Here is a 15,860-nt window from a genome sequence, read left to right on the forward strand (position 1 = left end):
GCATCGTGGGCACCCTCTGAAGTCAAACTGAGGCAAGCACCTGATAAGCATATCCCATTGTTCTTGGCAGGAGTTTTGTAGATTAAGCATAGAATACCAGAATTCGGATTAAAAAAAAATCAGTGACTATCATTATATAATTATGTATTTTAGAAGGTTTCTTTTGTTTTGTTTTTTCAGTGCTTTTGTATGTGTAAAATCCGCATACTAACCATTGTGCTGAGAATAAACGTGCATCTCCAACACACAAACATGGCTCTCATCAGCGCCCTCTATTGAAAACGCTTGGGCTGGACACCCAGGGAGGGAATCCGTCCCTGGCAGGGGCTCTGCGTTGGCCTGGGTGTTATAGCAGCCTCTCGCCACAGCGGGGCAGAGCGTCCACGGGTATCACTGGGCTCCGCAGCACAAGAATCCCCGAGTCCCAGAGTCTCTGCCTTGAGGGGGCTCCCCGGAGCGCGCGCAGAAAGACCCGATCAGCTGGTGTTAGCATCCGGACAGCCTACACTGAATTATTGAATCAGGAATTTCCGGCGGCACTGAATCAAAGGGAGAACGAATTACTGAATTTCGAACGGCGTTTTTTGGCCAAAGTCTGGGCAACCTGCACGTACAGTTTTCACACCTCATTTGATTCTCTGTATTGTGAGACAGGCTATTTCTCTTACAAAGGCAAAAACATTCCCACAGGAAGATTCAAATCAGGGGCAGAGACGGAAGTCTAGGGGATCAGATTTAAAATGTCTGAAAGCAAGAATTTAAAATGTCTGAAAGCAAGAACTTCAAAGCATAGAAACGGCTGACTCCCTGCGAAGAGTTAATATGTTTGCTGCAAACTCTTCACTCAAAAAACATAAATAGATTTGTCTTTCAATAGGTAAGAGACACATGGTAAAAAAAAATCTTTTAAAAAGGCACTGCTTAGAGGCAACAAAAGGATTCTTAGGTCTCTTTTCAGAGATAGTCTATGCATATGCAGCAGTGTTCAGCTTTTATATATAAATGATATACAACACACACTAATTGTTATCGTGCTCATTTTTTTCCTATTTAGCAATATATTGAAGATTGTTACTCATTAGTACATAGTGAATAAGATCCAATTGTATGGATTTCCATACTGTCTTTAACAAGTTCTCTCTTTTAGGTGGTTTGCAGTCTTTTGCTGTTACAATGGGGCAGTGACTAGACCTGTACATATGCCCTGGAAATAGAGCTCACGCCTAAGTCCTCAAAATTCCTAGAGGATGACTGAGCAGTCCGAAAGTACATGTACTATAAAATTTTAGTAATGCCAACTATCCTCAATGACAATAATAGTAACTGATTTTCTATGCGCTGTTACTATGTGTCAGACAGACACCGTTCTAACTGCTTTGTAGACTGGTGACACTGTGGATAGACCCATTTTACAGATGATCTTTACTCACCTACAAGTAGTAAATGAGATTTCTGTATTATTTTAATTTGCATTTATGTTATTATGCATGAGAATAAGCATATGTTTATCTGCTTAAAAAGCATTCCTGCTTCCGATTCTGTGACTAGGTGTTCATGTCTTCGGGCCATGTTTCTATTGAGCCACTGAACTGTTTCTTAATGTCAAAAGCCTTTTGAATGTTAAGAAATTTGACACTTTATCATGTGTTGCAAATGATTCCCCCCAGTTTATCATTTATTTACTTCTTGAGTCTGTTAATAGCCTATTGCTTTTGCTACAAATAAATTTTTAATTCTTACATAATCGGATTTATCAGTCTTGTCTTTTGTGATTTCTGACTTTTGTGTCATGTTTGGAGAGACTGCCACAATCTGGGATTATAAAACTATATCTCCCATGTTTGTCCTAGCTCTTTTATGGCTTTATTTTTTAAAAATTATAAAATTTATTATGAAATTTATTTTGGTGTATCAAAGTAGAGGTCCAATTTTACTTTTTCCTAAATGTCTACCCTGCATTTATGAGATAACCCATCTTTTCTCCACTGATTTTAAATGTCCATTTAATTTAATTTAATTTAGTTTTATTTTATTTTCTATTTTCCTGAATATTTCAAGTCTACGAGTATTTCGGGACTTTATTCTGTTCCATTGATCTGTCTGCCTATTTATATGCTAAGATGAAGCACTTTTAACTTCTGTGGCATTATAATATGTTTTAATGTCTTACAGGAATATTTCATTCCTTTTTTTGCCCTGGAATTTTCTTGGCTATTCTTGCGTGTTTGATTTTCCTTATAAATTTTAGACTCAACTTGTCCGTGTTAATTGGAATGAGGCAAGGCTCTCAACGTCTTTGTTTAAATAAGAAATCCATCAGACTGATTTACCTCATGCCTCCTGTGAGAGAAGAGGGAAGCCAAAGAAAGTTCACAAAAGCTTCTACCTTGGAGGAAACAGGTATCAATTAAAATATTTCTGCCAGGGCCAGCATAATTAAGTAAGACAACCAGTCTGGATTCTAGCCTTTGGGGAAGTTAAGGTAACTTTTCTCAGGGCATAGCAGCAACCTTCCTTTGCTGGAATAATGCCCTTCCTTTGCTGGAATAATACCTGCGAGAATGGGGTCTGGGACGCAGGATGCTATCTGCTTTCCTTTACAGCTGCCTGGGAAGAAGGAAGGTTTTCTCCTTCTGATTTTGCTGTGATTTTTAAAGCTGGAATTCTATTCATTGAAACTGGGAGAAAAAATGATAGGCCTGGAAAGTGCAAAATATATCATTGGAAAGGAAAAGAGAAGGATAAAGTCATTAACAAATGGAGAATGGGCTCAGAATACTTGGCATTCAGTGTTCTTCTCAAAACAAAACAAAACATCAAAACCAAAAACTTCTGTTGCTCTTTGTTGGGATTATATTAAATCCATAGACTAATTCAGAAAGAACTGTCATCTTTACACAAGTGAGTCTAAGGATAGGAAATGTTTGCATTTAATCAAATCTTTCTTTTTGTCCCTCTTTTGAAGATTTTTTTTATATGAATCTTGTCCATTTATTGTACTCTTGAGTGTTTTATCTTCTTGGTTCCTATTCTAAGTGGAATCTTTTCCTCAGTTATATTTACAAAGTTACAGCTGTTAGTACAGATTCTTGGATAGTGATTTTTTAGTGTTTTGAACTGGCTCAGTTTACTGAATTATCCTGCTGATTCTCATCGGTTTTCCAAGCATATAGACAATGATCATTTTGGCCTCTTCCTTTCCAGTTTGTGTACCTCTTGTCTAATTAAGTCAGATAATTATTTCAGTACAAATTAAATGACAGTGGTGAAAATGGGTGATTGTGTCTTATTCTTGACTATAGTGAAGTGCTTCTCATGTCTCACCATTAAGCATAAGTCTAGCTTCTGACTTTAGATAGATTTAATTTAGCATGTTAAAGAAGTAACCTATCTTCTAATTTATCAGGATTTTAAAAATCAGGACGGAGTTGGAATTGAACAAATACCTCTCATCTATGATGGTGAACACATTCTATTTAGACTCACGTGGTAAATCACATTAATGGATTTCCTGCTACGGAACTAATCTTCCATAGGCGGCATGACTGCATTTGTTTGTCGCATATTATTCTTTTAATGCACTAGTGGATCTATTGGCTAATGCTGTATTTGGAATATTCACATCTTTACCCACAAATGAAGCTGGTCTGGGGTTTCCTTTTATTCTGGTGGTTTTATCAGGCGAGGTTATCATTGATCTACTGGCTTCATCAGAAAAATGGGGAAGTTTTCTTCTTTCTCCATTCTGTAGAGCAGTATGAGAACTGTTCTCTCATCAGCAAAGGTTTAGTAGGACTCACCTGTGAAACCGTCTGAACCAGGTGCTTCTCTGGGTGGATGACTCCAGCACGATTCTCAGCATCTTCTATGGTAACTGATATTTTCTGATTTTTTAAATCTCTTTTGGGGTTAGTTTTGGGGTCATTTCTATTTTCCTAGAAAATCATTCATTTGGTCAAGATTTTCAAATTTATTTGCATAGATTTAAGCAGAGGAATTGAGGAACCATCCCTTTGATTGCCTCTGTATCTATTGTTACTCCATTCACAATCCTTATTTTGTATATATTTTTTCTCCTTCATTTCTTTATTAAGGTAGTTAATGGTTTATCCATTTTATTTCTTTTTTCTTTTTCTTTTCTTTTTTTTAAGGAATCAGCTCTTTATTCATTAGCATTACTGTTTTTCTGGTATCTAAATTCTGCTCTCATCCTTTTTAATCATTACCCCCCTGCTTTCTTTAGGTTTATTTTGTTATTCTTTTCCAAATATCTGAAACGAGATACTTAATTTAAAATTAAAAGCAGTTTTATTGAGATATAATGTACATACCATAAAATCTATCCATTGTAACAGTAGAGTTGGATGAATTTTCATAAATGTGTACAACTGTGAACCATGACCACAATCCAGTTTTTAAATATTTCCATCAGCCCCCAAATTTCCCTCATTCCTGTTTTCATCAATTCCTGCTCCCACCTCTCACCCCAGGTAACCACTGTCTCTGGAATTTTGCCTTTTCCAGAAATTTCATATAAATGGCATCATACAATATGTGGCTTTTGTGTCTGGCTTCTTTCACTCAGCATAATGCTTTCAAAGTTCATGTGTGTGTACTGCTAAATAGTATGGCTTTCCTCACCTCCTCCAGCTTCTGGAGACTCATGACATTCCTTGGTTTGTAGCAACATCACTCCAGTCCCTGCGTCTGCCCTCACATGGCCTTCTTCCTGTGTCTCCATGTGTCTTCTCCTTTTCTGTCTTATAAGAATATCACCTTTGGAGGTAGGATCTACTCTAATCCAAGATGGTTGAGCTCTTTTTCTTAATTACCTTTGCAAAGGCCGTTACTCCAAATAAGGTCATACTTGAGGTTCCAGGTGGACATACCTTTTGGAGAAACACTGTCTCAATCTGTTCAGGCTACCGTAACAAAGTACTACAAACTGAGTGGTTTAAACACCAGAAATGTATTTCTCATGGTTCTGGAATCTAGGCATCCAAACCAAGGTGCTGGCAGATTTCGTATCGGTGAGAGTTCTCTTCCTGGCTTGCAGATGACCACCTCACTGTGTCCTCACAATGCGGAGAGAGAAGAGGAAGCAAGCTCTCTGGGTGACTTTTATTATAAGGGCACTAATCCCATCATGAGGGCCCCACCCTCCCTATCCCGTCTAAGCCTGATCATGTCTCACAGGCCCCACCTCCAAACACCAGCACACTGGAGGTTAGGGTTTCAACGTAGGAATTTTGGGGGGTGACAATTCCATTCATAGCAGACATCATTCAACCTACTGCACAAACTAATGAAGTTCTGTGCATTCTACTTTCTAAATATCTCTTGAATCCATTGGCTTTCATCTTTTTCTGGTCCTCCAATTTCAAAGGCTGTCAGCTTCCTTCTGCACCTCCCTGGAGCTAGGCAGTGACATTAAAGTCCCTAAATGCAGAGGAGACAATAATAAAGTTAAAAGGCAAGAATGACATATAAATGAAAGATTTTTAAATATGCAAACCATCTTTTAAAAGTCCTCTAAAAGGTTGTACCCTCTGCAGAGGCAGAAACATCCAGAATCTGTGTTCTTGACCAGTTGGGGCTGCAAGCGTCCTTTGTCTGAACTGGGGCAAGAAAGAAGCTTGGTTGCTGTCAGCTGAATTCCTAAACGGTCATCATTTTTAATGTCCTTTTAGGTTGAGGGTGTCAGAGTTGGTAGTGAGGTCTACCCTGAAAATACTCCTTAGAAACAATGCCAACTGTGGATATGAGCATTTGTTTATTGACATTTTTTAATGCCAGCTCTGACACCTTGAAATTCAAAAGCCCTTGTTTCTTTTTATTTTTTCCTCTTTTTTTTTTCAGAGAATCAAATCTACATCATTGCCACCTTTGCTTCCAATGGAGACATCTTCAACGTTGACTGTCTCTGGAGTGCACCAGAAATTAAAAAGTCATGGCCCTCTGGGAGAGTTCAGTCTTGAACATCAAAGAAGCCAGGCAGTATTGGGGTCCTTTCTCCCAGAACTGTAGCTCAGACAAATATTTACTGGGTGAGTGGCTTTGCATGATTGCGTTTAGGTCAGTATTTGTCTAGACTGAACCAGAAGGCCTAAGGAGATATACACAAGTAGGAAGGAAATTCTTGGCCCTTGTGGTGGTACAAGTTGTTCCATTTGACTGTTATGTAAGCATTTGGAAATGATAAGCACTTCATGCCATCACACTGCACACAAAGGCAGGCAGCTTCCCTGCCCTGCGACTACCTCCCACTCCCAGGGACATGGCAGTTTACATTAGATGGTACCATGTGGCCACAGCCGTGGCAGAATAGAAAATACTTTTTAAAAAGAGCATTTGTATTTTTCTATACAAACTGTAAACTTTATTTTCCTACTGCCTATCAGGGCTCTCTGTGTTAAAACAAAAAACAAAAAACAAACAAACAACAAAAAATAAGACGAGGTTTACATTGTAGTATAGCATGCATGCAAAAAAGTCACCACACATAGGTGTACAGTTCTATGAAGAGCCCCAAACGGAACAAACCCATGAAACAGACTGTGCCTAGCACCCTCTATGCCCCCTCTAGTCACTTACCCTCAGCTGAAAGATATCCATTATCCTGTCTTCTAACATCATAATATAATTTTGACCAACAGGGAGGGTTTCAAGGTCATGGATATGCTTCAGCAGTGACAGTCTACAATTCAACCTGTAGGGCAAGCACTCGGGATTATTCATGGGACCCTGGGTCCAGCCTGAAGGTGACATTCAGGGTGTGGAGGGAGAATGCCTTTGGTGTCAGACATTCCAGCTCTGGCACCTACGAGTTGTGTGACATTGGGCATGTCACTTCTCTGAGCCTGAGTGTCCCTGCCTTCAAGTGGAAACAATATTCCTGCCTTGCAGAGATTCTAGAAGCAGAAAACATGTGGAAAGCACCTGTCACAGAACTATTCCCTAACCTTAGTGCCCGTTTCCAGGGTCGATGAGACAAAAGTCATCTTTCCTTATGTTTTCCCTAGTTTTCTGGAGCTTATCACTCCCTACATCCTCCTGAACCGAATGCCAACACCTTACGACTTCACAGATGGCACACTCTCCAGCTCTTGGGCCCATCTGCCCGGCTAAGCCCTTCCTCTCCTGAGGTGCCTGTGTTGGCAGCTGTCCAATTCAGACACCTCCACAAGGAGTGGCCCTTCCCCAGGCTTCCTCCCTGCTTTCCTGGGACTAGAGGCTACCGGATCTGCGGCTCCTCCACCTTACAGAGGAGGAAACTGCATCTCAGAGCGCAGGGGACTTGCCTGGGGTCACACAGCAAGGGCACAGCTGGGACCACAGCCCACTCCTAGCTCTTGTCACTCCCTTTGTCCTTTATCATCTGTCCTCCACTCTGCCCCTTCTCACCTCACACGGTCAGTGTGGGAAACCCCTGTCTGTATGGCAGAGCCTGAATGCCGTGGTCCAGCCATCCCATAGCAAGAGACAGCAAGAGCCTAAATAGAACTTTAACAAAGATTTACATTTAATTAATGGGTGTATTTATTATTAATAGGTAACACGACACATAGTTAAAATTCTTTAAAGCATAAAGAATACACAGTGAGAATTCTTCCTCCTACTCTTGCCCTCCATCCGCCCAGTTCTTCTCCACCCCATGTAATTCCTGTTCTTACTTTCCCGGCCATCCTTAAAGCGGCTTTTCAATGCCTATACAAGCAAAATCAGATCTATATGATTTTCTCCCTACTTTTTTGCGTAGATGGTAGCATATTCTTTTCTTTGTTGTTTTCACTCAACAATAATACATCTTGGAGCTCTTTACACAGCAGTACACAAATAACTTCCTCATTCTTTTTCACAGCTGCACAGTGCTCCATTGTATACCTATATTAAATTATAATTATTAAAATATAATTGACATACCATAAAATCCACTGTTACAGTGTACAATTTAGTGGCTTTTAATACATTCACAGAGTTGTGCACCCATCAATTTTAGAACACTTTCATTATCCCAAAAAGACACACTGCATCTTTAATTATCACCCCCCTCCTCCACCTCAGCTCTAGGCAACAACTAATCTACTTTCCGTCTTTATAGATTTATCTATTTTTGCTTGATATTTCATATAAATGGAAGCATACAACATACTGTCCTTTGTAATTGGCTTCTTTCACATAGCATAGTGTTTTCAAGGTTCATCTATGTTGTAACATGTATCAATACTTCATTTCTTTTTATCGCCAAATAACATTCCATTGCATGGATAAACCACATTTTATTTGTTCATTCATAGGTTGATAGGTATTTGAGCTGTTTCCACTTTTTAGCTATTATGAATAATGCTGTTATGAACATTTGTATACAAGTTTTGTCTGGATGTATGTTTCCATTTCCCCTGAATATATACTTTGGAATGGAATTGCTGGATCATATGGCCTACTTTATTATTTACTTATGTATTCCCCCACTGGTGGAAATTTCATCAAATTACATTTTAAAAACTAACAACCCTCACAAGTTTGGCAGGTCGTGGTCATATTAGGGAGGATTTAGGAGAAATGGGGCTGGGAATAATGGATGCATCATGGAACCTGCCAAAATCTTCCAAGCTGTCCTGCCTTAGTTCCCTTTTTCCCCGGATTCTTACTTGGGCGCTGGAAAGTGCTAGAACAGATCTACTTTGATTCCAATGTGGTCTGGGAGTCAGGGGTATGGGAAAGAGAAGCGCCACCCCTCACAGCCTGGCCCACGAGCCCATCGCTCACTGACCTCCGAAGGGGAACCCGAGGCCCCTCGGCTGTGTCCTCCTGCACCTGCTCCTTCCGGTCTGGATTTCCTCAACCAGGAAATAATCCAAGAGGAAGCTGGTGACTCTTGTGCATGGAGTTTCCTGGCCCTATAACAACAGGTCTCTGCACACCTGACCCTCTGCCACACCTGCAACAGATGCAAAACAAGGGAACTCGGGAACCATCCAGGCTATAAGCTGGTGAGACAACCTTGGGGAAAGCTTGCCACCACCACAAGGCTGGGTGGGACCTGGGAAGGCAGAAGAATCCTTGGTACCAGCATGTTTTTAAACAATTCTTTTGCTTTCGACCTTCTCAACAAGCCAGAGCCAGGAAATGCTTTTATTCTGAGCCAACAAAAGACAGATCAACTTAGATCCTCTGAGTAATTGAATGAGAGACAATTCATCCAATTGCTTTCTATTTGGTACTGCCTTAACTTTTTGGGGTATCACGTTACTCCCTGCTCAGGACCCTCAGTGCAGCCTGACTTCAGTGAGACTGTGACCATTTGCAAGGAGAAGGCGTTCCCTTTCATCTTCTCACCTTTCCATGGCAGCTGCTTAAACTTGCCTCCCCAGGAGTCAAAAGAAAAGACCACCTCATGGAATGTAAGTATTCTGCTATGATTCAAGGATGGGCAGTTCTAGAATTACGTACACATTTCACGTCATTACAAGTGCAAAATGGCACAGACGAAAAGGTTTATCTCTTCTACAAGACGTGTTTTATCCTCTAAGATACAACCTAAGTTACTCTTATTTTTTAAGAAAAAAATAAAGAACAATGTACTTCAATACTTAATATAGTGAATTTTTTTAATGTGGAAAATGGACTGGTTTTAAAATAATTTAATATTCTGTAATTTTAGTTGTGTGAATTTTGTATGTGTTTGAACATATCAGGTCATTCTATAACAATTCACAGAAAGTTCTCTGAGGTTATACATGTGCTCTGAGTTTAAACGAGTTCTCTTGCCCTAATTAAGTTTATGATGTTGTTTTAAACAATTATGGGAATTTTTCCCTCTCTACTTAAACTTCTCAAACATTCCACCAACTGTGGTGTAAAATTCCTGATTGTTGTAGGGTTTCTCATGAGTGACAAATTTTATATAATTAAATCTGTTAATTTGGGCTTAGTTACATGTGGTTTGTACAGTGATTTTTAAATGGTTTCTCCCTTCATCTAAAAGTAATAAGATTATGCACTCATTCTGACAATTAACTATAATAAAAAATACCAGCCTCTCTGAATCTTGCATTAGCAAAATGAGTTAGCAACAAACAAACATCAAATAGACAGCATTTATGGAGCACCTTTGGTCTACCCAGCAGCAAGCTGTGCGATTTATCCTATGACATGTCTGAATACATCTGTGTTCACGTAGAATAAGAAGTGGGGATTTGAAACAGTAAAGTTCCATGGGGAAATGTCCCACAGTTTTATGTGCTGCTTCTCTGTCTTCCATCATTTCATTTTCACAGGCTTCCCTAGGACAGAAAACAGTTTTGAATTAAACAGCAGTTAAGATCTTAATCATCTGGTCTTGGAAGGGCACACAGCGTCTTTACCCAAGGGCACTTCGCCAAGGAGACCAGAGAAGTGCCCACTTGTACGCTTCCTTTTTAAAATTAATTTCTTTTTGAAATAAATGCACATGGTAAAAATGTACAAAAGGGCATCAGTGAAAAGTACATTCCCCTTCCCCTAATTCTCTTCCCCGTGGGCAACCACAGGTACCAATTTCTTGTATAGTCTCTCAAAGATAATACGTCTGTGCTTCAAACAGATAACATATCCCCCATTTGCTTACATATATGATTTCACACTATTTCGCAGTTGAATTACTTTTCCATTTATTAATATTTAGCACAAAAAAAAAATCCTCTTTATTGGTTTTGATGGCTGCTTAGTACTCCAGTGCATGGAGGTTCCAAAATGTATTAAACCATCCCCTAAACGGATGCTATTCAGGCTGGTCTTAAGCATTAGTCATCGTGCTGCAATGACTAACCTCAAACATACATTGTTTCAAACATATTCCAGTGCATCTTTAAGATAAATTCCTACACGTACAATGGCTGGATCAAAGGTAAGTGCAGTTTAATGTCAGCATGCCCTTCAGATTGGTTGTATGAATTTACGATCTCACCAGCAATTAAACAAAGGCCTGATAATGCTGCAGGCATATCCATGCAGTGTATTCTAAAGCATCATAAATTTGCAAAACTGATAGATAATAAAATGTTATCTTGTTGTAGTTTTAATTTGCAATTTTCTTATTATAAGTAATATTGAGAAGCTTTTTACATGTTCAAGGTCCATTTCTTTTTCTGTAATTGTCCGTATCCTTGGCATATTTTTCTACTGGAGTTTTGAACTTTTTCTTATACAACTGAAAGCTATTAAGCAAGTTAGTGATATAAATTGTAATTATTGTGATTTGTCTTTTGCTTTCACAGTAGGTAATAACGTTAACATTTTCTATGTAGTTGAATTTAACATTTTCTTTCTTTTTCATCCTCTGAATTTTTGTGTTAGGCTTAGAAAGGAATATCCCACTCTGAGATGATAAAGGAAAAAATCTACCATGCTTTTTTCTAGTACTTGAAATTATTTCTTTTTTTTAATGTTAAAATCTTTGATTTCTCTGCACTGTTTTTTGGAAATAAGGTGAGAGATGTGGACCCAATGCTATATTGCTCCAATATTACTTGTTGAATCCATCTTTTTTCTTACTGAGTAGGACTGTCCATTTATTACCTACCAAATTCCAATTCCTAACCTTTTAATGGTGTTTTACTCTGTTCCATTGGTCTACCTGTCTATGTATCACAGAGTTTTAGCTATTGTGTTTTTATGGGGAGACTTTTTAGGGAGAGTTGGACTCTGGAGAAGAAAATATTTATTCATTCCAAAAAAATTTAAATTATTTTCCCTGAGTGGTTAGTTTTAAGTTTCTGGCTGGGCTAATTTCCATTCATCACTCTTTTTCTCACATTCTTCCTAATTAGTCTTGACAGCTGATTTTTCAGTATGCAAAGTTTGTCTATTTTACAAAGAAATTCTACTGATCTGTTTATTGCAATTATATTAGTTGTGTAGATTATTTTAGGGACAACTGACATCTTTATGATGTTGTATCTCCTATTCAAGGACTGGGTATTTTAAATTCTTTTGATTTAAAAAATATGTATATTTTATGATTATATAGATAGATAGATAGATAGATAGATAGATAGATAGATAGATACATAGATACATAGATACATAGATACATGATGACATGTCTGTTGCTAGCCTCCTGCTCATTCAACAAAGGAAGTCTCTTCCAGCAGTTCCATGTTTCCCAATGATGTGAGGACCACGCTGTCACTGGCTTGGTCAGGCAGCCCTCAGCCCAGGATGCTGGGTTTTATCTGGATCTTTCTGTTTCTCAGTGACCAAGTGGACTCCTCAGGGAGGCACCAACCAGACCCAGACCAGCAATGTCCTGGGGCACCTGCTGAGGGTCTACATGGAGGGGAGAAATGGTACCAACTCTACCCGGGCCCTGAAGCTTCCAGATGGGACCAGTGCCGCCTGGTATATCCTCACCATAATTGGCATCTATGGAGTGATTTTCCTCTTCCGGTTGGCCAGCAACATCCTCAGAAAGAACGATAAGTCCTTGGAAGATATTTATTACTCAAATTTGACCTCCGAACTGAAAATAAAAGGACTCCAAAGCAAGATAGCCAAATGCTCCTCATTGACCATTAGCAACAGAGCTGTCCTGCAGCCTAACCAGGCCAGCCTGGGGGCCATGTGTGGGAACAGTGGACCCCAAACTGAAATCCAAAGCATCCCTTGAAAGTCAAGGCAAGGAGGCCTCCATAGAAAGGGCCCAACTTTCTTGTGGTGGGAGCAGCTTTGGGTTTACCTGGAACCTTGAGACAGGAGCCAAGAACGTTCTTGGGGCTAGAAGAGCATCACTGAGCCATGGGCACTTTGGGCATATGGGGGTGTGACCAAAGCCAGCATCTTGTTTCCTTCCCAGGCTTTCTGATGCTTTGAGATTAGAAAGCAGGGGCACTGACTTCCAGTCATACCCTCCCTTCAATGGAAAAACTTGTGGTCCAGGGAAGTGTGTGGGACATCCACTGTACTCAGAGGAATCTAAAAGACTCCTGGGAATACATGAAGGTGGCCTCTTGTCATGGAAAGAAGGTTGAATTTGGAGTCAGATGCCCTGGATGAAAAATGTAACTTCTAGGGGTTACATGAACTTTGAGTGGTTAGTGGCACACCTGGGACATGTGGGTGTTGGGATATATGGTCCAAAAGGGCCATGCGTTCTAAAGACTCTGACTGGAGTATAGAACCAAAGTTAATATCAGAAGTTAGTCAGAAGTTCTTCATTTTCATTGAGAGTGGGAGCTGTTGGAAAAAAGCATTAGTTCTGGAGTCAGAAGAACCAAACTCTAGTTTGGGTTTCATTATGAACCACTGTGGCGTCCTTGAACACACCACTTCACATCTCTGCACCTTAGTTTCCTTACAGAAAAAATCAGGCTAATAATGGACAGTTCTGCCAATCTTACAAAGCAGATAAGAACTAATGAGATCATGCATATGAATGTATTTTGAAAAGTAAAATAAATATGTAAATATAGGCCTTGTGGGGATGGTGATGATGATGCTGATGCTCGTGATGGTGTTGGAGTTGGTGGTGATAGGAATGATGGCTGATACTGATGGTGGCGCTGGTGGTGGTTGATTTTGATGGTGGTGCTGGTGGTGGTAATGGTGGTTAATTTTGGTGGTGGTGGTAGTGTTGGTGGTGATGGTTGATTTTGGTGATGGTGATGGCAGTGTTGGTGGTGTTGGTGTTGGTGGGGATGGTGGTGGTGACTTTGTGGAACAAGAAACAACTAGTCTACTGGTAATTAGTCTGTAAGCAATGGCTGTATTACCTTGTTCTACAGGAAAACCCACCTGTCTAACAGTTGATGCCCTGTGCTCTGAAGCAGGTCCTTGAGATTCAAGTTTTAATGTAGTCACTTTTAAGTTTTGTTACCTTAAACATTGTATGATTCATTCCAATGTTTTACAAGTATTTGGTACTTATACACTTGTCTCTACCTAAAAAATAAATCAGTTCTGCCTAGATGACTGATCAATTTAGAGAGACTGTGATTAGCTGTGGCTTTCAGCAAGCAAAGAGAAAAATCGTATTTTGTACCAATTTCTTTGAAGTTCATCCAGTTCAGCTTTTGCAGATGTCCACTGGACTACAAATGAAATATTATTTTCCCCTGTCTGCAGACAGTGGTCTACAACCAGACCCACAATTTCATAAAGGTCAGAATTAAACCCCAAGCTTTTATTTTTGGAGGGTGAGATACACTTCCAAGTATTTTTCTTTCTTTCATATTTACCGTATCATCATCTCATGGGTTCTCCAACAAAAGTTTTGGTTTGTTTATAAAGTTAGGATTGTTTTATAAGGTTATAGGGCAGGATATGTTTTATATGCTTATAGGGCAGGATATCTTTTCCTAGCAGCCCTATCAAAGTACTACTTTACATTAGCACAGTGCACGTAGTTCTTATCTTGACCATGTGATTCCCCAGACACTTTCTAAGGGCATTCTAAGCTGTTTTTACTCACAATGCTTGTGACACCAAATGTGTGGGTTTTTCACACCAACAACCAGTTCTCCAACTCTCCACACCCCAGCTGGGCGTCCTACAATTCAACTCCATTCCGACACTAACTGCTCAGAAAGGGCTCAGTCCCACAAGACTGCGCCCACTTCAGATGCCAGTCTCAAGTCCTAGGCTGTCACCTGTACTTCTGACCAACTGACCATAAATCAGAGGCTCCCATGACCTCCTCCTCAGTTTCGATAATTTGCTTGAACAGCTCATAGAACTGAAGAAAACACTTTACCTACTAGATGTCCAGTTTATTATAATGGACACAACTCAGGAACAGTCAGATAGAAGAGACCCATGGGGCAAGATATGTAGAAAGGGGTGTGGCGCTTCCATGTTTTCTCCGTCGGGCCAACCCCTCACCCCCCAGAACTTTCATATGTTCACCAATTCAGAAGCTTTGTGAGTCACCCTTTTTACGAGCTTTTATGCAAATAAGCATAGTTGATTAAATCACTAGCCATTGGTGATTAATTCAATCACCAGCCTCTCCTCTCCCTAGAGGTCAGGGGATGGGGCTAAAATCTCCAATCCTCTAAAAACAGTTTGATTCCTCTGGCGACAGGCCTGCAGCCATCTAAGGTCCCACCAAGAGTCGACTTATTAGCATAAGCTCAGGTATGGTTGAAAGCACCTCGTTATGAATAGTAAAAGATACCTCTATCATTCAGGAAATGCCAAGGGTTTCAGAAACTCCATGCTAAGGACTGGGGACAAAGACCAAATACATGTTTCTTATGTCACAGACATGCAACGGCTCAGGCACTCACTGTACTAGGGCCAAGGATACAGAGAAGCACAGTCTCCTGGAGAAAACAGTGTCAAGGGACCACTTATAGGGCAGGGCAACAGGAGCAAACCTGGAGGTGAGTCAGGGTCTTGTGGGAGCAGGTCAGGTAGCAGGTAACCCTGGTCAGAAAGAGTGTGGTGGAGGGGATGATGTAAGGAAGGACTCCAGAACGGTAGCTCGTGAGAGACCTGGCATGAAAATAAGTGCCTCCTACAGAGCGGGAGGTTCAGGGGGGTCACTTTCAGGAGGCATCGTGGCTTCCCTTAGGGCCTGCATAGCATATGGACATCCACCACCCGCCCCCGCCGCCCCTCCCACATAAGACTTCTCCTCCCAAAGCTGGGGGAGTGACCACATCAGTGTGGCACAGAAGGGAAGTCTTGCACAGGCTATGAACTCTTTATTAGAAAAGCACGCCCAAAGCATTGGTAATTCGAAACAATATATTATGACAGAGCTTAAAAATTGATCAATAAACATCAGGTCAGGGCACAAAAATAGATTTATATTATCCACCCTCAGCATTAGTGATACAATTTAACGCATTGGAAAATTTAATAAGGTGAAACCAACC

General features: G+C 40.2%; 1 protein-coding gene and 1 long non-coding RNA gene across 2 annotated transcripts; one reads left to right on the top strand and one right to left on the bottom strand.

Moving 5' to 3' along the window:
• Positions 1-4,244: 4,244 nt before the first annotated feature.
• On the bottom strand, positions 4,245-8,911 carry LOC141570095 (uncharacterized). Its single transcript, XR_012493978.2, has 3 exons — positions 8,774-8,911; positions 6,595-6,709; positions 4,245-5,439 (listed from the first exon to the last, which is right to left on the bottom strand). It is a non-coding gene; the product is annotated as an uncharacterized LOC141570095 (long non-coding RNA).
• Positions 8,647-15,525, top strand: SMIM34 (small integral membrane protein 34). The gene is made up of 2 exons (XM_088794204.1): positions 8,647-9,404; positions 12,237-15,525. The coding sequence occupies exons 1-2, from the start codon at positions 9,398-9,400 to the stop codon at positions 12,647-12,649; spliced, it is 420 nt and encodes a 139-aa protein (XP_088650330.1). The 5' UTR covers positions 8,647-9,397; the 3' UTR covers positions 12,650-15,525.
• Positions 15,526-15,860: the final 335 nt, after the last annotated feature.

This window comes from Rhinolophus sinicus, chromosome 17, assembly GCF_057876585.1.
Source record: "Rhinolophus sinicus isolate RSI-liver-muscle chromosome 17, RSI-T2T, whole genome shotgun sequence".
NCBI classification, from domain to species: Eukaryota; Metazoa; Chordata; class Mammalia; order Chiroptera; family Rhinolophidae; genus Rhinolophus; species Rhinolophus sinicus.